Source organism: Mastigoproctus giganteus, chromosome 13, assembly GCF_048544385.1.
Source record: "Mastigoproctus giganteus isolate SK-2022 chromosome 13, ASM4854438v1, whole genome shotgun sequence".
NCBI classification, from domain to species: domain Eukaryota; kingdom Metazoa; phylum Arthropoda; class Arachnida; order Uropygi; family Thelyphonidae; genus Mastigoproctus; species Mastigoproctus giganteus.
The window spans coordinates 80,661,687-80,685,603 of record NC_143587.1 but is presented as its reverse complement, the minus strand read 5'-3'; the positions used below and the strand labels follow the sequence as shown (position 1 = coordinate 80,685,603).

At 38.0% G+C, this 23,917-nt stretch overlaps 1 protein-coding gene across 2 annotated transcripts in view; it reads left to right on the top strand.

Moving 5' to 3' along the window:
- HDAC11 (Histone deacetylase 11) overlaps window positions 1-23,917 on the top strand; it is a 159,199-nt gene that overhangs the window by 4,991 nt on the left and 130,291 nt on the right. For both annotated transcript variants that reach the window (XM_090387197.1, XM_090387196.1), the window contains exon 2: window positions 20,875-20,960. In XM_090387197.1, the coding sequence (XP_090243323.1) occupies window positions 20,917-20,960 (44 nt within the window). In that variant the 5' untranslated portion in view covers window positions 20,875-20,916. The remainder of the gene's footprint in view (window positions 1-20,874; window positions 20,961-23,917) is intronic.

The window sequence follows — 23,917 nt, the reverse complement described above, 5'->3', positions numbered from 1 at the left end:
AATCTATTTATTGTAATTAATTAATTAATTTATTTATTTATTAATTTATTTATTGTAGTTTTATTAATGCTCTGTGTAACAAAATAAAAATAAATTTTCGCACTGTTAATCTTAAATGCATTGATCTTTTAACATGATCTTTTATACATGCAATGCCCCTTAAAATAGTATTCACTGTTGAAGCAGCAAGAACTAACTCCCGTGCAATAGATGACAAACTTTACCCTACTTCTGAATCATTTTCATCTTCATTTCTGAATCAGTTTTGTTTGGTTTCCTAGCCAAACAAAATGCCAGCAATTGCACTCTCCCTTCTCCGTTCTAATAAGTAAATAGGAATGAAGAGAAGATTCTGAAAATGTATTTATGTTTTTTGTATGATTGATTTCAGTGAAGGGAACTCATTTCACCATAATACCGTAACATAAAAACCCACAAAATTGCAGTTATCGGGATTATCGCAAATGCAACAAGATCAAGTTTACTATCCGTTTATAGTTAGATGCACTAACAGAAAAGCCCAATAAACCAGACAGTGCAAATCGTTTTTGTTTTATGGTAGCGACCTCCAGAAATGTGTTTTAGAAAAATATCATAAAAGCATTTAAAATTGATCCTTATAACAGAACATATGATAACGATGAAAGTGTAGTGCAATTTCCATTATAAAAATGACCTTTTAGAGAGAAAAATAGCTTAGATATATAGCAAAAATTTCAACTTCTGATGTCTTGGAATGAATTACCAAAAAAAACAATGTGTTATTGGGTTCACATTGCAATATTTTCACGATACCTCCATTTATTCCTGAGGGATGCAAAATACGTTTACACAATTTTTTTTAGGCGCCTCTGTAACCAGTTGGGCAGGAGCAGCAGCAGCGTGTAGCACACGCTTCTTGATTAGACCAGGGTTCGAGCCCGTGACCACCAAATACGGAGAATGCAGAAAGGTCAGGGAATGACCACCGCATATCCCCGGAGCAATATGGCCTTAGTTGCTAATGCTCCTAAAAACCAAATAACAAACAAATAAACAAACGATTTTTTTAAGTTTACACCGGCTGGCAAAAACTTACGTAAAGTTAAATTTATGGAAGTCGAGTGTTACATAAGTCGGGGAGTTCCTGTACAGGAATTTTGCTAGCAGGAATAAGGAGGTGATTATCCCTTTGTATAAGGCAATGGTCAGGCCACACCTTGAGTATAAGGCAATGGTCAGGCCACACCTTGAGTACTGTGTACAGGTCTGGAGGCCTCATTTTAGGAAGTTGTAGAGCAGCTAGAATAAGTACAGAGAAGGGCAAAAAAATTGTTGAGGGGGAACAAAGGGATGCACTTACCAAGAAAGGCTTATATTCTGCAAATTGCAGTGTTTGGAGACTAGGTACCTGTGAGTTGACCTGATTGAGGTGATAATGCCTTGAATGTTTTGAGCAGGCTTAAAGCTGATGGGATTCTTCTTCTTCTTGCTCAGATTATGAACCTGAGGAGGCATAAACAGAAATTTAGGAAAGACTTGTAGAATAGATGTGTGGAAATTGGAAATTTTCCTTTAGCCAGTGGGTAGTTGATTGCTGGAATAAACTTCCTTCCATTGTGGAAGTTGATAGCTTAAATAAATTCAAGGATGAACTGGACAAACGTTTGGAGTGAATGGATGGGCGAAATGGGAAGTGGCTTTTTTTTTTTGGCTGATGCTGTATAGCATTAGCATTAGTAGAGGATGATGTAAGAAAGCAATAATGAAAAAAAAACTTCCCATTTCATCCATGCAATCACTTCAAATGTTTGTTTAGTTTTGCCTTGAACTTATTTAAGTTTTTGACCTCCACTACAACAGATGGAAGTATGTTCCAACTATCAACCATCTGCTGGCCAAAGGCAAATTTTCACATCTATTCTACAATTGTCTTTGCTCAATTTGAATTTATTAGCATTAGCATTAGTAGAGGCATATGATGCAAGAAAGCAAGCTTATTCAGCATCAGCCAAAAAAAAAAAAAAAAAACCCCCACTCCCATTTCACCCATCTGTTTGTTCCAAATACCTGTCCAGTTGAGCTTTAAATTTGTTTAGGCTATCAACTTCTACAACAAGTGATGGAAGTCGGTTCCACCAACCAACCACCCGCTGGCCAAAGGCAAATTTCCGCACATCTATCCGACATCCGTCCTTCCTCAATTTGAATTTATGCCCTCTGAGGTGATTATTCTGAGCAAGATGAAGAATCCCATTGGCATTGAGCATGCTCAAACCATTCAAAGCCTTATACACCTCTATCAGATCACCTCGCCGGTGCCTAGTCTCCAGACTCTGTAATTTGCAAAACTTAAGCCTTTCTTCGTAAGAGCAACCCTTTGTTCCATTCACTAATCTTGTTGCCCTTCTCTGTACCCGTTCCAGCAGTTCTACATCCTTCTTGAAATGAGGCCTCGAGACCTGTATACAATACTCAAGATGTGGCCTAACCATTGCCTTATACAAGGGAATAATCACCTCCTTATCCCTGCTAGAAAAATTCCTGTATATCATTGACAACACACCATGAGCTACTCTTGCAGCTCGTCTGCACTGCTCAGAGAACTTCATATCTGCCTGCACAAATACCCCCAGGTCCTTTTCATTCTCCACCACTGTCAGTGTAGTACCGCAGAGTTGATACGTTGCTCTGGGGTTACTGTTTCCCATATGTAGTACTTTACATTTGTCAATGTTAAACTTCATTTGCCACCTCTCAGCCCATCTGTTCAACCTTTCCAGATCCTGTTGCAGCAGCATAGCGTCAGTAGTGTCCTTAACGACCCTGCCAACCTTTGTATCATCTGCAAACTTGGACATTAAACTTGATATCCCATCATCAATATCATTCATAAACACCGAAAACAACAATGGACCCAACACTGAACCTTGAGGAACTCCACTAATAACATTAGTCCACGTTGAGCAGTGTCCATTGATTACCACTCTCTGTCTTCTGCCACTCAACCAACCCCTCTCCATAGCAGCAATTTGCCTCCAATGCCACACTGCTCCAATTTGTGCAGCAGTCTTCCATGTGCAACAGTATCAAAAGCCTTTCTAAGATCCAAATATATAATATCAAAGTTATTCCCTGCATCCAGTTCTTTTGTGACTACATCATAGTATCCAATCAAATTGGTCAGGCAAGACCTGCCCTTAACAAAACCATGCTGCGTCTGAGCTATAACTGAATTCTTGTCTAGATGATCCTGCAGTGCTTCTTTAACCAGTGCCTCCATTAATTTACCTGGAACAGAAGTTAAACTAACAGGTCTATAATTACTTGTGTCAGCCTTTGATCCTCCTTTGTGAATTGGGGTTACATTTGCACGTCTCCAGTCTATGGGTACCTCCCCTGAGTCCAAAGAAGCTCTCATAATTATGGCTAGGGGTTTGCATACTTCCTTTGCTGCCTCCTTTAATATAACTGGATAGATCCCATCCACCCCAGGTGCCTTTTTTATGTTTATCCTCAACAATCTCTCCTCCACTTTCCTCTCAGTTATTACAAAATCATCCAGTTCACTGCCAATGTTTACTTTACCTACATCATTCTCCTTCCTGAATAACTCCTCATGCGTGAATGTAGATGCAAAATACTCGTTTAGATTGTTAGCCACCTGAGCAGGATCCTCAACTGTTGAACCATCAATATCCAGTGGACCAATCTGATTCATCCCTTTCCTTCTCGAGTTCAAATATGTAAAGAACTCTTTTCTGTTTTTCTTTGCATCCTTTGCCAAGGATTTTTCGTAGTCTGCCTTTGCCTGCCTAATCTCCTTTGTGACTTGGTTACAGACCAACTTATATCTATCATAGGCTTCCATGTCACCCATTAATTTGTACGTATCCCATGCATTTTTCTTCTCTGCCACATGTCTCATTAATTCATCTGACAACCATTTAGGCCTAAACCTTGAACAATATTTCTTAGTTGGTATGTAAAGCCTGGTAGCCTCCAAGATTAGTTCCTTGAATGCTTCCCATTTTGAGTTTGCTGTTGGCAACATCATCAGTTGGTCCCACTGTATAGAATTTAAATACTGTCTCAGACCATCATAGTCGCCTTTACGAAAACAAAAACCCTTCCCTTTACCTCTGATGGTAGTTACCTCCTTGAGTAAATCCCACTTCAACACACTGTGATCACTGCCACCTAGTGGTTCATTTATCTGCAGATTCTTAATGCATGAAGAATCACTACTGATAATCAGATCAAGAGTATTGCTCCCTCTTGTTGCCTCACGAACATGCTGATGTAGAAAACAATCATCCAATAAATCCACAAAAGCCTTGCTAGTGTGCGAGTGACCAATCCACAAATTCCAGTCTATATCTGGGAAATTAAAATCCCCCATTATAAGACTCTCTGATTTACTGGCCCACTCTATTTCCCTGTACAATATCTTATTATACTCATCAGAGTCATTAGGCCTATAGCACACTCCTACTCTCAATTTTGATTTCCCTATGCTTATGTCACACCAGACTGACTCGACACTGCCCTGTCCATCGATGTCGACTGGCTTCACTTCCTTGGACTTTATGTGTTTCTTAATTAATAGCATAACCCCTCCTCCCCTCCTGTCCTGTCTATCCTTTCTATACACATTGTATTCCCCAAATTCCAGTTCCGCATTACTTATATCTGTGTGACACCACGTCTCTGATATCCCAATAATATCTGCCTTTGATGTTTTGAGCAATACCTCAAATTCATCAAATTTATTTACCAAACTTTTACCAAGCTTTGAGCTTGCTCAAACCATTCAAGGCCTTATACACCTCAATTAGATCACCTCGCATGTGTCTAGTCTCCAGAAGCTGCAGTTTGCAGAATTTAAGCCCTTCTCAGTAACACCAACCCTTTGTTCCACTCACCAGTCTCGTTACCCTTCTCTGTACTCATTCCAGCAGCTCTACATCCTTCCTAAAATGAGACTCCAGACCTGTACACAGTACTCAAGGTGTGGCCTGACCATTGCCTCAAACAATGGGTCAATCACCTCCTTATCCCTGCTAGCAAAATTTCTGTATATCATTGACAAGACACCATGAGCTACTCTTACAACCTGTCTGCACTGCTCAGAAAGCTTGCTTTCTTGCATCATATGTCTTTACTAATGCTAATTGGCTGTACGCAGTTACTGGGGGGAGCTTCTGTAGCATATGTTGGCCCTGTTTCTTAATATTATCATATTGTTAATGTGTGATGTCATTTTTCAGTGGTAATATTAACCGATGAGTTTATGGGATCTTGGCATTATGTATAGATTGAAAAGGCAGGAAATAGATAAGAAGGGTTCTAGAGAACAGAAGAAAAGCTAGTTTGATGAGTTGGAGCAAAACTATGAATGGATGTTTACTAGCCAGTTTACAAAATTGTACTGGCTTGGGAGAAAAATATGGAATTTCAGATTCCAATTCCAAAGAAAAATGTCTGTATAAATAACTGTGTGGGATGATTATAAATATCAGTGGGTGTAGAGTCTTACAATAAGTAAAAACAAACAGGCTAAAGCTAATTATGAGAAATCTTTGGTCAAGGCCCACATCTGGTGAGTATGGGTTTGGCGCACACACACACACACACACACACAGGGTCCTGAGCTGGATATCATCATTGTTCTCCTTCTTGGTGATTCCTTTCTACTTCTGACTTGTGCTCTCTCTCTCTCTCTCTCTCTCTCAGGGTAACTCAGAAATTTTTTTGGCTGTTGCAGCATAAGCCTCAGGCTTCCTTACATCATATGTCTAATAATAATAATAATAAAAGCAGCAAGGAATCTTTGCCTATGTTATCACATTGGAGACTTGCAAAGATTGTTGATAAACAATAAATATTAACATTTCACACAAGAAGGAGTTTTTAGGGATGAGCTTAGCAGAAGTATATGTAATGCTGATTGGGTGTTATACAATTTTATACAACTGCTGTAGAAATTAGGAACAAGTTATTACTGTAGATAAAGGGATGGTTAATTGGTAGGAGATAGAGTGGTTATAAATGGTCACTGCTCTTTGTGGGCCATGACTGAGTGGAATTCAAAAGGAGTTGGTGTTGGGCTTTTCTTAGTGTTTTAAATATTTATCATTTGATATTGATAGGTGTTTCAGGTTTAATAGCTTATTTTGTAAATGATACAAAGGTGGGTACAGTGATTAATGACAGTAATCAAGGCTTGTTATTTCAACAGGATCTAGTTAAACTAAGTACATGGACTGGAAAAATGGCAGTTGTGGTTTACCAGTGATAAATGCAAGGTGGCACAAAACTTAAGGCAGTTGGTAAGGAAAAGACCAATGGGTGATTATACATTTTGATAAAATTCTCTAAGCAGTACAAGCAGGCTGTTAGAACAGCTCATGGGGTTCTGTTGATAATATATGGGAACTTTACTATCAGGGACTAGACATGATCATTCCATTGTATAAGGAGATGGTTAGGCCACGTCTGGAATATCATACAGGTTTTGCAACCTTATTTCAATGACATAGATTTGTTGCAGTGACCATTTATAACCACTCTTTATCTCCTACCACTTAACCATCCGTTTATCCATAGTAATAACTTGTTCTTAATTTCTACAGCAGTTGTATAAAATCATTTAACACTCAATCAGTATTACATAGACTTCTGCTAAGCTCATCCCTAAAAACTCCTTCCTGTGTGAAATGTTAATATTTATTGTTTATCAGCAATATCTATAAGGCTTTAAATGAGTTAAATAAACTAAATGGCGATATGGTATCTTTAACTTTTCTCAGTTGAAAAATTGGAAAGGAATAGTTGCAGATTTGATATGTGTAAATTTGCATTCAGCCAAGGGGTAGTCAGTTTTTTTTTGTAATGAAAACCCCAAACACAAGAGGTATTAGAATCTATAGTACTTAGTACTGTGCTTGGGTTGGAGGTTGAGAAAACGAGAGAAGATATTTGTTGACATTTGACTTGACTTCTGTAGACTGTAATTTTCAGGAAAGACATGAAGGAAGGTTGTTCCAGAAAATGGCAGTTGAATGAATAAACGAGGAAGATGAAAAGTTGGTTCTGTGAGTTTGAAGTTGGACAGTAAATGGATGTTGGCGGCATGTGTTTGGATTGTTTTGAAAGAGAGAGCGGGAATTATAGAAGCCAATTCAGAAGAACAGTGCCCATAGAAGTATCCGTAGAAAAGGCATGCATCAGAAACAGTACGTCTATCTTGTTGGAATAATCTTCCACCTAGTGTTGTGAAGATGGATAGTTTCAGTTAATTTAAGGATGACTTAGATATGTAAGGAATGGGAAATGAAGTTTTTTTTTATTTTTGTGGCTGGTAATGGTAACTAGAAAAGGTGTGTGACTAAAACTGAATGCATCATGGAGAGCAGTTTGAGTTTGTGTCAGCAAGAGAAAGTATTAGTATTGGTAGTGTAATGTAATGTCAAATGATGCAAGAACCTGCATATGCTTTAAAATTACTTCCTACTGCATCTCATGGCAACTTGGCTTTCTGTGGACTTCCAGTGGTTATCCTGATTGTCCCAACTGTGGGTATTTTTGGCCACTTCTAAGTCCAGATGACTTGAACTCACATGACTTGTGGGGTTTCTTAAAAGGAAAGTTATTCTGCAAGAAGTGTGCTACATTCGTTCAGGTGGTAGATGACTTTCATCAACTGGTGAAATACCACCACTTTGCTTATTGGAGGCTTGAAGTGGCGAAACCCATGTTTAGTCTCTAGAGCAAAGTTTCTGGCATCCCCTCCCCCCCCATACTTCTCCTTCAACCCATGCACGGTACTAAGTACTATAGGTTTTGATACCTTTCGTGTTTGGGGTTTTCATAAAAAAAAAAAGAAAAAAGTAAGCTTATACAGATCAGCCAAAAAAAAAAGCCAGCACTTCCCATATCAATTGATCATCCCTTCTAACAGTTTGTTTAGTTCTTCCTTGAATTTTATTCAAACTACCCACCCCTACAACCCTAGATGGAAGTTTGTTTCACCACTTGACCATTCACTGGTTGAAGGCAAATTTTGACACATCTACCCTGAACACATCCTCAATTTGAATTTTTATTCCCTCGTGTGTGTGTAACTTTAGCAAGAGGAAGAATGCCATTTACCTTCAGCTTACTCAATCCATTCAAGGCCTTAAACACCTCAATCAGATTACCCTGCAGATGCTGCAATTTGCAGAATTGAAGCCTTCCTTGATAAGACCAACCTTTTGTTCCCTTCATCAGTCTGGTTGCCCTTCTCTTTAGCTGTTCCTAAAATGAGGTGTCCAGGGGCTCACCAGATGTGAGCCCCTTGGGCTTAGTAATAAATTCCATTTAAGTTTGGTCGGGGTGTTCTTAGGAAATGTGGTGCTTGGCTGCCAATCGCAATTTGGCACCCAGGTGCCAATTGAAATTTGCTGCCCCCTTTAAAAATTTCTTCATGTGCAATACCCCCAAGATGTGGCCTTATACAATGGGATAATCACTTCCTTATTCCTGACGGCAAAATTCTTATATATCATTGACAAAATCCCATGAGCTGCCCTGGCAGCCTGTCTGCACTGCTCAGAGAATTTCATATCTGACTGCAGTTACCCTTAGGTCTTTTTCATTTTCTGTGACCCTGAGGGACCCTTGAGTAAAGGCATAGAGTGGAATTTCCATTCCAAAGTCTGAAATATATATTTCTGTATATAAAAAAAAAAAAAAAAAAAATCGGATCCTGCCATACTCTTCAGCACATTTGAAGAAATGCTGCGCCAGCAAAAAAAAAATTTCCGAGTGACCCTGAGAGAGAGACAGTAGAAAGGAATCACCAAAAAAGAGAAGAATAATGATAACCAACTCAGGACCCTGGGTGTGCTACACCCATACTCACCAGATGTGAGCCCCTGGGGCTTAGTAATAAATTCCATTTAAGTTTGGTCAGGGGTGTTCTTAGGAAATGTGGTGCTTGGCTGCCAATCGCAATTTGGCACCCAGGTGCCAATTGAAATTTGCTGCCCCCTTTAAAAATTTCTTCATGTGTGTATGTAAGTTTCAGGTTTTCAGACACTCCTTGAACTTTGGTGCCCGGGTGCAGTGCACCCCTCGAATCCTTGGGATGGCCTGCCCTTGAGTTCAGTAGCTGCGGTCAAAACGTGCTATGGGGTAGATACATTTCATCCCCACATTGGAAAACTTTCTGCTGGCAGCAAGCTTTCCTGTCCTTTCATTGCTTCCACAGGATTGAGGATTTTTTGTGTGGGGTTTGGGGGGAGACTTTAAAACTGGAAGTTTCATGATTCTTGAAGCATTGATATATTAAACTTTGCTACTAGCAAAGTTTAGTTTTTTTTCTCACTTTTTTAGAGGTTATCTGTGTGTATTGTCCATTTTTTTAAAATATTGTTTTTAAAAGGTGATTGAAAGAGTCAGAAATTATATAAATAAAATTCTATTTTATTAGTGTTTATAAAAAATTAACTACTATAATAATGAACATAGTACTTATATTTACTGTAAATACAAAATAATGAAACAATACAACTAGAGCAAATTCAGAGATTTATGCTTTTGAAATCACTTAAGCTGTTGTACTGCCTTTACTTCAGCTCTGTAGGTTTTAGCCTGTCACACGTCCACATAGCTTGCATGTTCTTTCAAGCCTGAATTCTCACTTTAATAATAAAATCCTATTAACCATTTTGAGAATACGGACAAACCCAAATGCAGATCCTAAGCAGAAGAAATAAGAGTGAAAAACAAAATCTACCAAAACTGGCAAAACAGATGGAACATTGAGTACATAGGATGCATAATAAAGATGTTTATACCAAATGTTACCTTTGTTAATAGTGTGGTGAACCTTGGTTTTCTACTGGTCTCTATCCACCCCTTTTCCTCACAGGTCATGGGTCATTCAGCAAAAAACTTCATGATCTGGGCATTGTAGATTATCCCTCATTCCTGGAGAATGTGAAACCTGGTTTCATTTATTACATGAATGCCAGATATGCTCTGACCTTAGCATCAGCCCAATTCAAGAGATGGTTCTTTTTCTCATGGAGATGAGCAAAATCTAATCACAGCAAAAGGCAACGTTTAGACTTCCATCACTTGAAGCTCATGTTTGAATGAAGAAAAGAATGGATTACTGTCACTAATAACAGAAGATGAGGATTCAGGATATATCTTTTATAAAGGTGTAGATTAATATTGGTATATTTAATTTATATCTAACAAAATATTCATTTATTCAGAAAATTGGACATTTCAATTTATCTGAACTTTACTTTGAAATGAACTATAATTTTCCAATTGATTTATATGCCAAATCCTAACTAACCCTACTCATAACTGTTTGGCATGACAAATTTTTGAAAATGAACACCATGATTGTAAACTTTTAGTAAATGGTGATGAACAATGTAAAAATTACTATATTCATGTTTTGTTTAAATCCTTTTTAATTTTTAATTCTTGTATGCTCTATATTTTTTAAACAGTGAATAAATTAGATTCATTAAATGTGCATAATTCAAATTAAGAGTATAATAATTGTGATAACTCCTTTTAAATAAGCTCATATAAATCTTTGAATATAAAAGAAAAATGTTTAATAGTATTTATGATGCAGTAAATATAAAATAATAAAACTGATCATGACAGATGATCAGTTTTATTAAAAATTAAGTTAACCAATTTGAAACTGCTGCAGAAATAATATATTATCAAAATCAGCTACAGGTGACCCCCACTTAATGCTGATAATTCGTTCCGGAAAAACAGAGTGTAAGCATAGGATATTTTCTAATCAATAATAAATGGTAGTGAAAATACGCACCATTGTCAGTTAAAATATTTAATATTCAAATTTTTGTACATATAAAATATTCTACATTATATACATATATAATTATGAGGTAATTAACTAACAAAAATCATGAATTTATTAATTTGATGGCCCTGTGCTCTTGAGTTTTCGTATCTTTGGACTGAAAAATGTGTCGATTTTGGGTTGTGCTTTGGCCCTCTTCCTCTCGTTGTACAACCTCATGTAGGGATTCATTTCTTTCTTCAAATTTCTTATTACTTTGGCACTTCGTTCCATGTCAGGGTCGTTCTCCCGGAAATAATCACACATTTTTTTGAAGTGTTCAAAAGCTTCACTAAGTCCTTTTGTAGTCAGCGACTTCATCAGTTCTTCATTTATAGTATCTTGATCATCATCTCCCTCAATAGCAAGCTCTTGTTCTTTTATCATTTCCATTAGTTCTTCATTAGAGAGGCCATCCCTGTCGTTGTCGAGCATCTCTTGTACGTAATCATCGTTAATTTTGTGTAATCCTGCTTCTTTTCCGAGCTCAACAATTTGCGTTTTAACATTTTCAACGGAATCATCAGATTCCCGGGAATTCTTTATGCAATTTTTCCAAACTTTCCTTCACTCCATTCATGGTTTTCCGAGTCACTTCATCCCAGGCTCTTGAAATGTTGTAGACGGTGGTTTTAATGTTATAGAATTTCCAAAACTCCTTTAAGCTCGGTACATTTTCAGTGTTGATGGCTTTAATAGCTTGGGAAAAAGTGTTCCTTATGTAGTACACTTTAAATGTGGCAATTACTCCTTGGTCCATTGGTTGGATCAGAGACGTAGTGTTTGGAGGCATGCAAAAAACTTTTATGTGATTGTTCAAGTCTTCTAAGCTCTCTTTGCTTGGTTGTCCTGGCACGTTGTCCATGATTAGAATTGCTTTATAACCAATGTTATTTTTTGCACAATATTTTTCCACTGCAGGACAGAAGAACTCAACATACCAATCAATGAAAAGTGGCCTGGTTACCCAAGCTTTTTTATTAGCCATCCAGATTACAGGTAGGTTTGATTTAGCTAAACCTTTAAGAGCCCTTGGATTTTTGGAATGGTAAATTAAAAGGGGTTTTAATTTAAAATCCACCGCAGCGTTACCACCCAACAACAAAGTTAACCGATCCTTCGCCGCTTTGAAGCCTGGCATGTTTTTTTTCTTCTTTCGATATGAAACTTCTTTTAGGCATTCGTTTCCAAAAAAGACCTGTTTCATCTATGTTAAAAACTTGTTGAGCAGTATAACATCCCTCTTCAATAATTTTAACAAATTCTTTTTTGAAAGTTTTGGCTCCTTGTTGATCTGCACTTGCGGCCTCTCCCTGTATTGCTACGTTCTGCAGGTTATAGTGCTTTCTAAATCTATCAAACAAGCCCTTACTAGCGTTAAATGGTTCCACATTTTTTTCTGGGTGAGCTTCCTTCAAATTTTCATATAGGCTCTTTGCTTTTACTTTAATAATAATTGAACTTAACAGAATTCTACGTTGAATGTTGTCTTCAATAAAATTATGTAGAAGTTTTTCCATATCAATCATAATAGCCGGCCTAGCTCTAGTCAATTTATTTGCCTGCAGGGGAACAGCTGTTTTTCTGGCTGCTAAAATTGATTCTTTATTTTTTATGATTGTTCTTACAGTTGAACCTGCCAGTCCTAAATTATTGCACACATCCACTTGTCGTTGACTGGAATCAGTTCTCTTCAAAACTTCTAATTTAATCTTAAAACTCACAATGTTTTTCTTACCTTTCCAATCTTTGTACCATGTCCAGACATTGTTGCTTTTTCATTCTTATCTGCCATAACTCTCTGCAAATGTAACTGCGTTGCACTGATTGTGATATGATGTTCGAGTACAGTAAACTGTCCGTATATCTAACACTGTATGCACTGAATGATATCTAGAATTCCTCTGGCAAGTGAGCTGAAGACGGTGACAAATGTTTTATTTATCTGAAAAGTTCGATTTTACTGTGTGGTAAAATCAAATGGTTATTGCACAAAAAGTACTGTAATCAATTATGGTGTGAGTCATGGAGAATGTTTTCTGCTTCAAATGGATGGAAAGTACTTGCCAATATTCCATCTGGAAATAATGTCAAGTGGCGTAAAGACAGTAACAATAGGTGTTTTATTCTGAGAAGTCCCATACAGTAAAATCAAACAGTTCAAGTTACCCTTTTATGTTACCGAAAGTAATTCGTTATGGTGAGGGAATGTAAACTGCTTCTAATAGATGTATTTGCCAATATTCCCATAGGGGATAATCTCAGGGCAATGCAGCTTAGAAGACAGAATGGAGTACATAAGGCCATTTGGACAGTAAGACAAACAAATTTTATGTACTTTGGGTGACCACACGGTCAGAGGAGTTCAGAAGACAAGAGAATACTGTACAAGAAACAGCACCCCATTTAGCACTCATGGGATTGATTGTGTGAAAAACCTTTCGCAAGTTATAGTTCCTACAGTAAAACAAAAGAAGAGATAGGGAGTAAATCTCTTTTTCAATAGGGTATACAGTATCTTTCTATTACAGGTCAGAACAGAAAATGCAGACTTCGTAATAGCATATGACACTGGATGGTAAATTTTTTCAGCTTGTGTACTAAAAAAGAATTTCTCCCTTGGAGAAATTCTTTTTTAGTATACAAGAAATTCACACCAACAAAATAGAGCATATTAAAAGTTTCAATTTTGTACATAGAGTAGAAATTATAAAAATAATTACTGTAGTTAATTTCATGGTGGCTATTTTCTCCTTTTGCCAAAAAAAAAAAAAGACTGGACTGAAGCAAGATTTGCCAAAAATTCAATCTGTATGCTAGTAAAATAGCAATACAGTGAGTTTTGACAGCGTTATAGTGAGATACAGGTTATAATATAAGAACAGCATTATAACAAGGGTCTGCTGTACTGACAAATAGAAAATAATACTCCGACTACTTAGGTTTGAATTTGTAGATTAATGCGAACAATTAGTGTCGTACACACAAGGTAAAAGACATCTGTATGATTGTCCCACACTGATATTACAGGGATAAATGTTGGCTAGTCACCTAATTGATCATCAGTACATTCTGCATACATTTAAACAGTAAACACAGATGTAAATGCTACTTATAATTAAAACAAATGTAAACACAGGTCATTGTACTTAGATTATTAGGCGCCTCCATAGCCAGGTGGGAAGGACCAGCAGTGCGTAGCATACACTTCTTGATTAGACCGGGGTTTGAGCCCATCACCACCAAATACGGAGGATGCGGAAAGGTCAGGGAATGACCACCACATATCCCGGAACAATATGGCCTTAGTTGCTAATGCTCCTAAAAACCAAATAACAAACAAACAAACTTAGATTATTAGCATTAGCAGAGACATATGATGCAAGAAAGCAAGCTTATACAGCATCAGCCAAAAAAAAAAAAAAAAAAATCTTCCCATTTCACCCATCCATTTACTCCAAACGTTTGACTAGTTCAGCCTTGAATTTATTTAAGCTGTCAACCTCCACAACAACAATGGAAGTTTGTTCCAGCAATCAATCACCTGCTGGCTAAAATGCAAATTTCTGCACATTTATTCTATAACTGTCTTTCCTCAGTTTGAATTTATGCTCCCTCAAGTGCTTAATCTGAGCAAGAGGAAAAATCCTATCAGCATTGAGCTTGCTCAAACCATTCAAGGCCATATACACATGAATCAGACCATTTCGCAGGTGCCTAGTCTCCAGATGTTGCAACATGGAGGACTTAGCCTTTCTTGGTAAAAGAAACCCTTTGTTCCAGCGCCTCCATAGCCAGGTGGGAAGGAGCAGCAGTGCGTAGCACACGCTTCTTGATTAGACCAGGGTTCGAGCCCGTCATCACCAAATACGGAGGATGCGGAAAGGTCAGGGAATGACCACCGCACCGGAGCAATATGGCCTTAGTTGCTAATGCTCCTAAAAACCAAATAACAACAACAACAACCCTTTGTTTCACTCACCACTCTTGTTGCCCTTCTCTGTACGTGTTCCAGCAGCTCTACATCTTTCCGGAAATGAGGCCTCTAGACCTGTATGCAGTACTCAAGGTGTGGCCTGACCATTGCCTTACACAAGGGGATAATCACCTTCTTATCCCTGCTAGCAAAATTCCTGTATATCATTGACAAGACCACATCAGCTACCCTTGCAGTCCGTCTGCATTGCTCAGAAAACTTCAGATCTGACTGCACAATTAACCCCAGGTATTTTTCGTTCTCCACTACCCTGAATGTAGTACTGCACAGTTGGTATTTTATTCTGGGGTTACTGCTACCCATATGCAGTACTTTATTGTCAGTGTTAAACTTTAGTTGCCACCTCTCAGCCCATCTGCTCAACTTTTCTAGGTCCTGTTTCAGTAGCGTATAACAACCACAGCCATACCAACCTTTGTAATCATCTGAAAACCTGGACATTACACCTTATATACCTTCATCAATATCATTGATAAATACAGAAAATAGCAATGGGCCCAACGTGGACCCCCGTTGTTGTTGTTGTTATTTGGTTTTTAGGAGCATTAGCAACTAAGGCCGTATTGCTCCAGGGATATGTGGTGGTCATTCCCATAACTTTCCGCATCCTCTGTATTTGGTGGTCATGGGCTCGAACCCCAGTCTAATCAAGAAGCGTGTGCTATGCACTGCTGCTCCTGTCCACCTGGCTACGGAGGTGCCATGGATACCTGGAGAACTTCACTAATAACATTAGTCTATGCAGAGCAGTGTCCATTGATTACCAGTCTGTCTTCTCCCACTCAACAAATACCCTTTATCTATAACAGCAACTTGCCCTTAATGCCATAGCTCTAATTTGTATAGCCATCTTCCATGTGCAACAGTGGGGTGCCTCCGTTGCCAGGTGGGTAGGAGCGGCAGTGCGTAGCACACGCTTCTTGATGAGACCGGGGTTCAAGCCTGTGACCACCAAATACGGAGGATGTAGAAAGGTCAGGGAATGACCACCGCATATCCTTGGAGCAATATGGCCTTAGTTGCTAATGCTCCTAAAAACCAAATAACCAACCAACCAATCATGTGCAACAGTATTAAAAGCTTTCCTAAAATCCAAGTACATCCACTCCCCGATTAACGTAAGGGTTGTGTTCTGCGGAATACTAGGTAAGTCGGAATTTCCCCCATGCTTGTGCAGCACTCACAACTCTGCTCACTGAATTGATTGAATCAAAAAAGAAATGTTCTTCGAACATATGAATAGAATTATTTATTGTATTCATTCAATTTTTTATCTCATGCGCAGGAAAAATTACAAAAGCATGTAATTTAAAAAATTTCAAAATTAAAAAATTACAAAAAAAAGAGAGGAGACAGGCATAATGTCAGTATGTTTTATCTCTCGAGCATCGTTGCCAGAATTGATATCTTCAGCTGATAAGTACGCCGCTGCGGAGGTTGAGGGCTGTGGAGATTTATAGAAGGACTCGGCCACTGAACCTTACAAAAGAACATATTAATTGGATGACTGGACGGTGGCTTTTTTCTTTTCATCGTAGATTTCTTTGTAGCAAGTAAGCATATTATTCACCCCTTTGTTAACTTTTAAGAACCGTTCGCTGTCAGGATCCATCTTCTCAAACCTTGCCATTGCCGATGCAATTTCACGAAATGCTATTGCTATCTCTCTGGTGATCTCAGCTCCTCATTTGGTTCATCTTGAGCTTCGTAAGCATTTTCTTCTTTCACTATTGCTGCCTGCAACTCAATAAGTTTTTCGTTAGATAATTCCTTCTCTTCTTCTTCTTCTATTAATTCCTCCGTGTCTTTGGCAACAACCTCCAACTGTGAAGTAGCTCTGCAACCTTTACAATCTTATCTGTAACCTCTTCATATAATTTATCTTTTTCGAACCCTTCAAAGCCTTTTATGTGCCGTGGGCATATTTTCTTCCATGCACCATTTAAACAACTTTTAGTAATTTCTGCCCAGGCCTTATTAATGTTTATGATGGTGTTTCCAAAAAGATTTCCAAAAGTCTCTCAATGTAAAATTTTTCTCACCATCTACTTGAAGACGATGCCGAAGCAAATGTTGTGCGCAAATAGTATGCTTTTAAATTTGAAATAACACCCTGATCCATAGGTTGGATGAGTGAAGTTGTGTTTGGCGGTAGACTCTCATGTTCGAGATCATCCATGCTCTCTGGTTCGATCGGAAATGCATGGGTAGGGTGCCTTTATTGATGCCCTTAAATGCACGAGGATTTCCAGAATGGTACACAAGCAGTGGTTAAATCTGTAATCTCCCACTGCATTAGCCCCAAGCAAGAGCATGGTCCTATCTTTTGAAGCCTTGAAACCTGGCATTGTCTTTTCCTCTTTGGCAGCATATGTTCGATCCAGAATTTTTTTCCAATATAGAGCAGTCTCATCAACATTAAAAATTTGCTGTGTTGAATAGCTGCCTTCATCAATAATTTTTTCCAACATATCACAAAATTTATCTGCAGCTGCAGAATCAGCATTGGTGACTTACCTCATACTTTAATGGTTTGTAAACCAACGCAATGCTTGAACCTATTGAACCACCTGTTGCTTGCGACGAACTTGACTTGGGGTTTGCCATACTTATCCTTAATATCTTCATAAATACTTGCTTTTGCTTGAATGGCCATTGGACTCAGGGGCACTTGCTTCTGAATCTGATTTTCCATCCATATTATTATTAATAGCTGTTCCATCTTCGAACACTGAACACTGTTGATCTTAAGTGCGTTGATCCTTTGACATGTTTTTTTATGTGCGCTCTGTCCTTTAAAATAGTATTCACTGCTGAAGCAGTGAGACCTAATTCCCTTGCAATAGATGACAAACTTTGTCCTGCTTCGTACTTCTTAATCATTTTCATCTTCATTTCTAAATCAACTTTGGTTTGTTTCTTGGCACTGCCAGTACTTGCACTTTCCCTTCATCATTGTAATATGTAAATAGGAATGAAGAGAAGTTTCTGAAAATTTGTTTTTATATGATTGAAGATTTCAGTGAAGGGGGACTCATTTCACCATAATACTGTAATGTAAAAACCCACAGAATTCCAGTTATCAGTATTATAGCAAATGCAATAAGATTGAGTTTACTACCCATTTATAATAGATTGTGCTAACAGAAAAGTCCACTAAACCGGAAAGCGCAAATTGTTTTATGGTAGTGACATCCAGAAACTTTCTTTAGAAAAATATCACAAAGGCAGTCAAAATTGTTTCTTATAATTGAAGATATGATAACGATGAAAGTGTAGTGCAATTTCCATTATAAATATGACCTTAAATGTCTTAGTAATATAGCAAAATTTTCAATTTCCAAAGACTTGGAACAAATTACAAAAAAAAAAAAAAAAAGAAGCAATATGTTATTGGGTTCACATTACGATATTTTCACAATATCCATTTATCTCTACAGATGCAAAATACGTTTCCATATTTTTTTCATTTTGCACCGGCCAGCAAAAACTTATGTAAAGTTGAATTTGCATAAGTCGAGTATTATGTAAGTCAGCAAGTTCCTGTATATGATATCAAAATTACTTTTTGCATCCAGTTCCTTTGTGAATGGTCTGACAAGACTTCCCCTTAACAAACCCATGCTGTGGCTGAACTATAATTTTGTCTGGATGATCCTGCAGTGCTTCTTTAAACAGTGACTCCATTATTTTCCCTGGAACAGAAGTTAAACTAACAGGTCTGTAATTACTTGTGTCACTTTTTGATCCCCCTTTATGAATTAGGGATACATTTACAAATCTCCAGTCCGTGGGGACCTCCCCCGAGTCCAAGGTTGCCCTCATAATCATGGCTAAGGGCCTTCTTACTTTCTTTGCTGCTTCCTTTAATATTACTGGATAGATCTCATCAACTGCAGCTGCCTTTTATGTTTAACTTCAACAGTTTCTCCTCCACTTTGCTCTCAGTTATCACAAAATTGTTTAACTCCCTATATATACATTGCTGTTCAAAAAAAGTGCATTACCTAGAAATTTTACATTTCTGACCATTTTTTGTAATGGTATGTTACATTAATGACTAGCATCACAAATAGAAACATAAACAAAAGATATTTAATAAAATAGTTAAGGCAAAGCTAAATAATATTTGACAGGTGCCCTCAAAATATTCCAGAATGAGCATTTGCAACCTTTATGCAACAGTTTTGGTAAACACGACAATTATGGCTGAAATTTTATCAGAAGCCTTCAATTTGCTTTAGTTTATCATTTTAAATGGAAAACAAAATGAAAAGTTCACCAGGTGCAAACTAATATTTAGTTGAATCGACTCTGGCCCTGATGACAGCAGCACACCTCTGAGGCATTGACAAGATCAATTTCTGAAGATAATCAACTGATAGTTCGTGGTTCCAAACTCGAATTATGGCTTCTTGAAATTCACAAAGGGTTTTTGGTTTCCTTCTGGCAATTGCTGATTTCACACAATGCCAGTAGTTCTCTATAGGTTGTTGTTGTTAGGAGATTAGCATAAGGCCATATTGCTCCGGAGATGTGCGGTGGTGATTCCCTGACCTTTCTGCATCCTCCGTATTTGGTAGTTACGGGCTCGAACCCTGGTCTAATCAAAAAGTGTGTGCTGTGAACTGCTGCTCCTGCCCACCTAGCTATGGAGGCGCCTTCTCTATAGGATTCAGGTCCGGGCTGTTTTCTGGCCAGCTAAGAGTTGTAATGGACCGTTCTTCCAACCATTTTTTCACCTGTAACAAATGTAAACACATTACTGTCAAACCTCTAATACAGAAATGAAGCTAAAGTAACCACAGTAGTGCCTACTTACCCTTTTCACCCGATGACAAGGAGCAGAGTCATCCTGAAAGATGTAGTTACTTGGCAGGTTGAAATGGTCTCTAATGGTTGACAGCTGTTTGCCTTCCAATATAGCCAGGTATCCATTGGCATTTACGGAACCTTTTATAAACTGCAGGTGACCTACTCTGCGATATGAAATGCACTCGCATATCATTTGGCTGGTAGGGAATTTCACTGTAGATACCATACAGTCTTGATGTTATTCTTCACCATGTCTACTGTGAATTGTCTGTCTCCCATCAGAGCCATGCAGGTTGAATTTCTTCTCATCCGAGAAAATAACCGACTTCCACTGCTCGGGGGTTCATTTGACCTTCTCTCCTTACGTCAAATTAATCGGGCCTTTTTCATTTTTTGTGTGAGGAGGGGCTTCTTCTTAGAATGATAGGCTACAAGTCCATTTTTGAAGAAGCGTCTTCTGGCTGTTACTGCACTTTCTACCACTTCTGTGTGTTTTCCCATTCTCTTTTCAGCTCAGACGAAGAAGCTTTATGGTTTTTAAGGCATAAGTGCTTCAAAGGGCAGTCCTGTTTTGGTGTAGAGAAACATTTGCATCCGGTTCCTTTTTTCCTATCAGCAGAACCAGTATTCTTGAGTTTGGAAAGAAATCTACTCATTGTTGACTGATTACAAGACACTATAAGCAATATGAAGGGAAGAACATTCTCACTTAAAGCAACAATAGCACTTTTTCTTCGTGGCATCAACTGCACGTAACTCGCCATCCTGACACAAGCAAGGGATGACTGCAACTCTTGCAGAGCGTGCTTATATAGCTGAAAGTAACAGCTGATGCAATATTACATCATCACCTACGCATGTCAATCTTATCTGATGCAATCTGTAAGAAATATTGCCATATACTTACGTTATTCGGATGATAATTACAATTTTAAGGGGTGATGCACTTTCATTGAACACTAGCGTATATATATATGTTCGTATATATTGCTTGTATAAATAGCTGTGTGGAATATGATGCTATAGCATTGACAGTATATTCAATGAGCATAGGTTCCATAGTGCAAAGCTTTAGCTCCAAAATTTCAAGAAGGTTGTTAGTCCTGTTTGTTTGTTTAATTTGGTGGAAGCTCTAAAAATAATGTAGAATTAATATTTCTGTTTGCTAGCACAGTTCAGTATTAATTTTTTTTAGGGCCATTTCTGAAATTTTTTTGGAAAGAAGCACCACTTAATTATGGGAAGGTTTAAAGAAATCTCTTCCTCAAGACGTCAGAATCGGTATAGTTGTTTTTATGCATTTTCTGAGTTAAATGATAAAATACTTTATAATTAATTATAAGTAATGAAATGCTTCATATTTTTTAATCTTTTTTATGTGTTCTTAAAATTGTAACTTACTGGTTGCAAATAGGATCATAAAGACCCATTTTTAAATGCTTGTATTGTGGATACAAATATTTATTTATTTTTTCTTTGGCCGGTCTGTCTACATTATGCTATCAAAAGCATTGTAACACAAATGGATGAGCACATTTTATGCAAATTGTTGGTTATGTAAATATTTTACAGGACAATGAACAGAGATATAAGTTAATCTGCAGAAGGTAGAGATATTACTCACAATAAATATGCTATGAGGAAACAAACTCAGTGAATTTGAATATTGACAGGTGATGGGATGCAAAATATGCAGGATGTATATAAAGAAGAACCTAAGTATAAGCTTGTATAAGCTTACTTCCTTGTTCAGCTTGATACTGTATAGCAGCATTTCCCAAACTTTTTTTAGTCACGGAACACTTTTCATCTCACAATATACGTACGGAACACTTACGTAAGACGAGTTTAGCGGGAGCCAAAGAACTATATGTTAATATTTTATTCCATACAACGCACTGTGCATCAGGAGCATCTCTTATTTCCAACACATGTAAAGGTGAAATTCAAATAACTGTCATCATACTTTCGTTTTAGTCTTTTATTAGTTGGTTCCTATTTTTTCACTTTGGAGTTTAATTTACAAGGTTACAATTGTTCATCATCACTTGAAGTCATCAGAACTCATAACATAATTACCCTTTCCAAGCTCATTTTGGGTATGATGTTCCTAGCATCGATAGCCTTATAATTCTGCCAACGAAGAACAACAGAATAACTAATTTACAAACATCTTTGATTCGACCTGCTCTCAATGAAATCAGCTCACTCAGCCATATGTTCCCAGCAAACACAATTAGACTCCTCAATGACCTAAATATCAACCTTGACACGATTTGCATGGACAAAGCCTACAGATCAAAAGTTTTGCTGATACCTACAAAATCTTGTTATTTTAGATCTTTCATTTCACCATAGCTTTATGTGGATTCTATGTTAGAGGATGATTTGAGCTCCTTCTATTCTGGACAACCCACAGCATCATTAGTAGAGGCATACAATGCAAGAAAGCAAGCTTATGCAGCATCAGCCAAAAAAAAAAAAAAAAAAAAACCCTCCCATTTCACCCTTCCATTCATCCTAAATGCCTGTCTAGTTCATTTTTATTTACGCTATCAACTTCCACAAAAAAAGATGGAAGTCTTCCACCAATCAACTACCCGCTGACTAAAGGCAAATTTCTGCACATCTATTCTACAACTCTTTCCTCAATTTGAGGAAAGTTAGTTGTAGAATAGATGTGCAGAAATCCCCTCAGATTCTTAATCTGAGCAAGAGGAAGAATCCCATTCAGCTTGCTCAACCCATTCAAGGCCTTATACACCTCAATCAGATCACCTCACAGGTGCCTACTCTCCAGGCCCTATAATTTGCAGAAGTTAAGCCTTTCTTGGTAAGAGGACCCTTTTCTTCCCCTCACCAATCTTGTTGCCCTTCGTTGTACTCTTTCTAGCAACTCTACATCTTTCCTAAAATGAGGCCTCCAAACCTGTACACAGTACTCTAGGTGTGGCATGACCATTGCCTTGTATAATGGGATAATCACCTCACTCTCCCTGCTAGCAAAATTCTTATTTATCATTGACAAGACGACCTGGCCTGGCAGCCTGTCTGCACTGCTCAGCGATCTTCATATTTTACTGCACAATTGCCCCCAGGTCCTTTTCATTTTCCACTTCCCTGAGTGTAGTACCACACAGACGGTACGTTTCTCTTCAGTATTTTGCATTTGTCAATGTTAAACTTCATTTGCCACTTCTCAGCCCATTTGCCCAACTTATCTAGATCCAGTTGGAGTAGCATACTGTCTTGACTATCGTTAACAACCCTGCCTACCTTTGTATCATCTGCAGACTTGGACATTAAACCTGATATATCTTCATCAATATCATTGATAAATATACAAAACAACAATGGGCCTAATGCCGAAACCTGGGGAACTCCACTAATAACATTTGTCCACGAAGAGCAGTGTCCATTGATTACCACTCTCACTCTCTCCTACTCCAGGTTGAGTAGAAGACTCCCCTGAGTCTCCTACTCAACCTTTATCCATTGTAGCAACTTACCCTTAATGCCATACCTCTCCAATTTGTACAGCAGTCTTCCATGTGCAACAGTATCAAAAGCTTTGCTGAAACCAACCCAAGTATATGATATCAAAATTATTTTTGGCATTCAGTTCCTTTGTGACCACATCATAGTATCCAATCAAATCGGTCAGACAAGACCTCCCTTTAACAAACCCATGCTGTGTCTTAACTATTACTGCAGTTGTCTAGATGATACTGCAATGAACCAGTGATTCCATTATTTTCACTGGAACACAAGTTAAACTAACAGGTCTATAGTTACTTGTGTTACCTTTTGAACTCCCTTTGTGAATTGGTGATACATTTGCACACCTCCAGTCCATGGGAGGCACCTCCATAGCCAGGTGGGAAAGAGCAGCAGTGCGTAGCACACGCTTCTTGATTAGACTGGGGTTCGAGCCCGTCACCGCCAAATACAGAGGATGCGGAAAGGTCAGGGAATGACCACCGCATATCCTGGAGCAATATGGCCTTAGTTTCTAATGCTCCTAAAAACCAAACAAACAAACAAACAAACCAGTCCATGGGAACCCACCCCCTGAGTCCAAGGAAGCTCTCATAATTATGACTAAAGGTTTGCTTACTTCCTTTGCTACCTCTTTTAATATAACTGGATAGATCCCGTCCACCCCAGGTGCCTTTTTTATGTTTAACTTCAACAATTTCTCATCCACTTTGCTCTCAGTTATTACAAAATCACTTAGT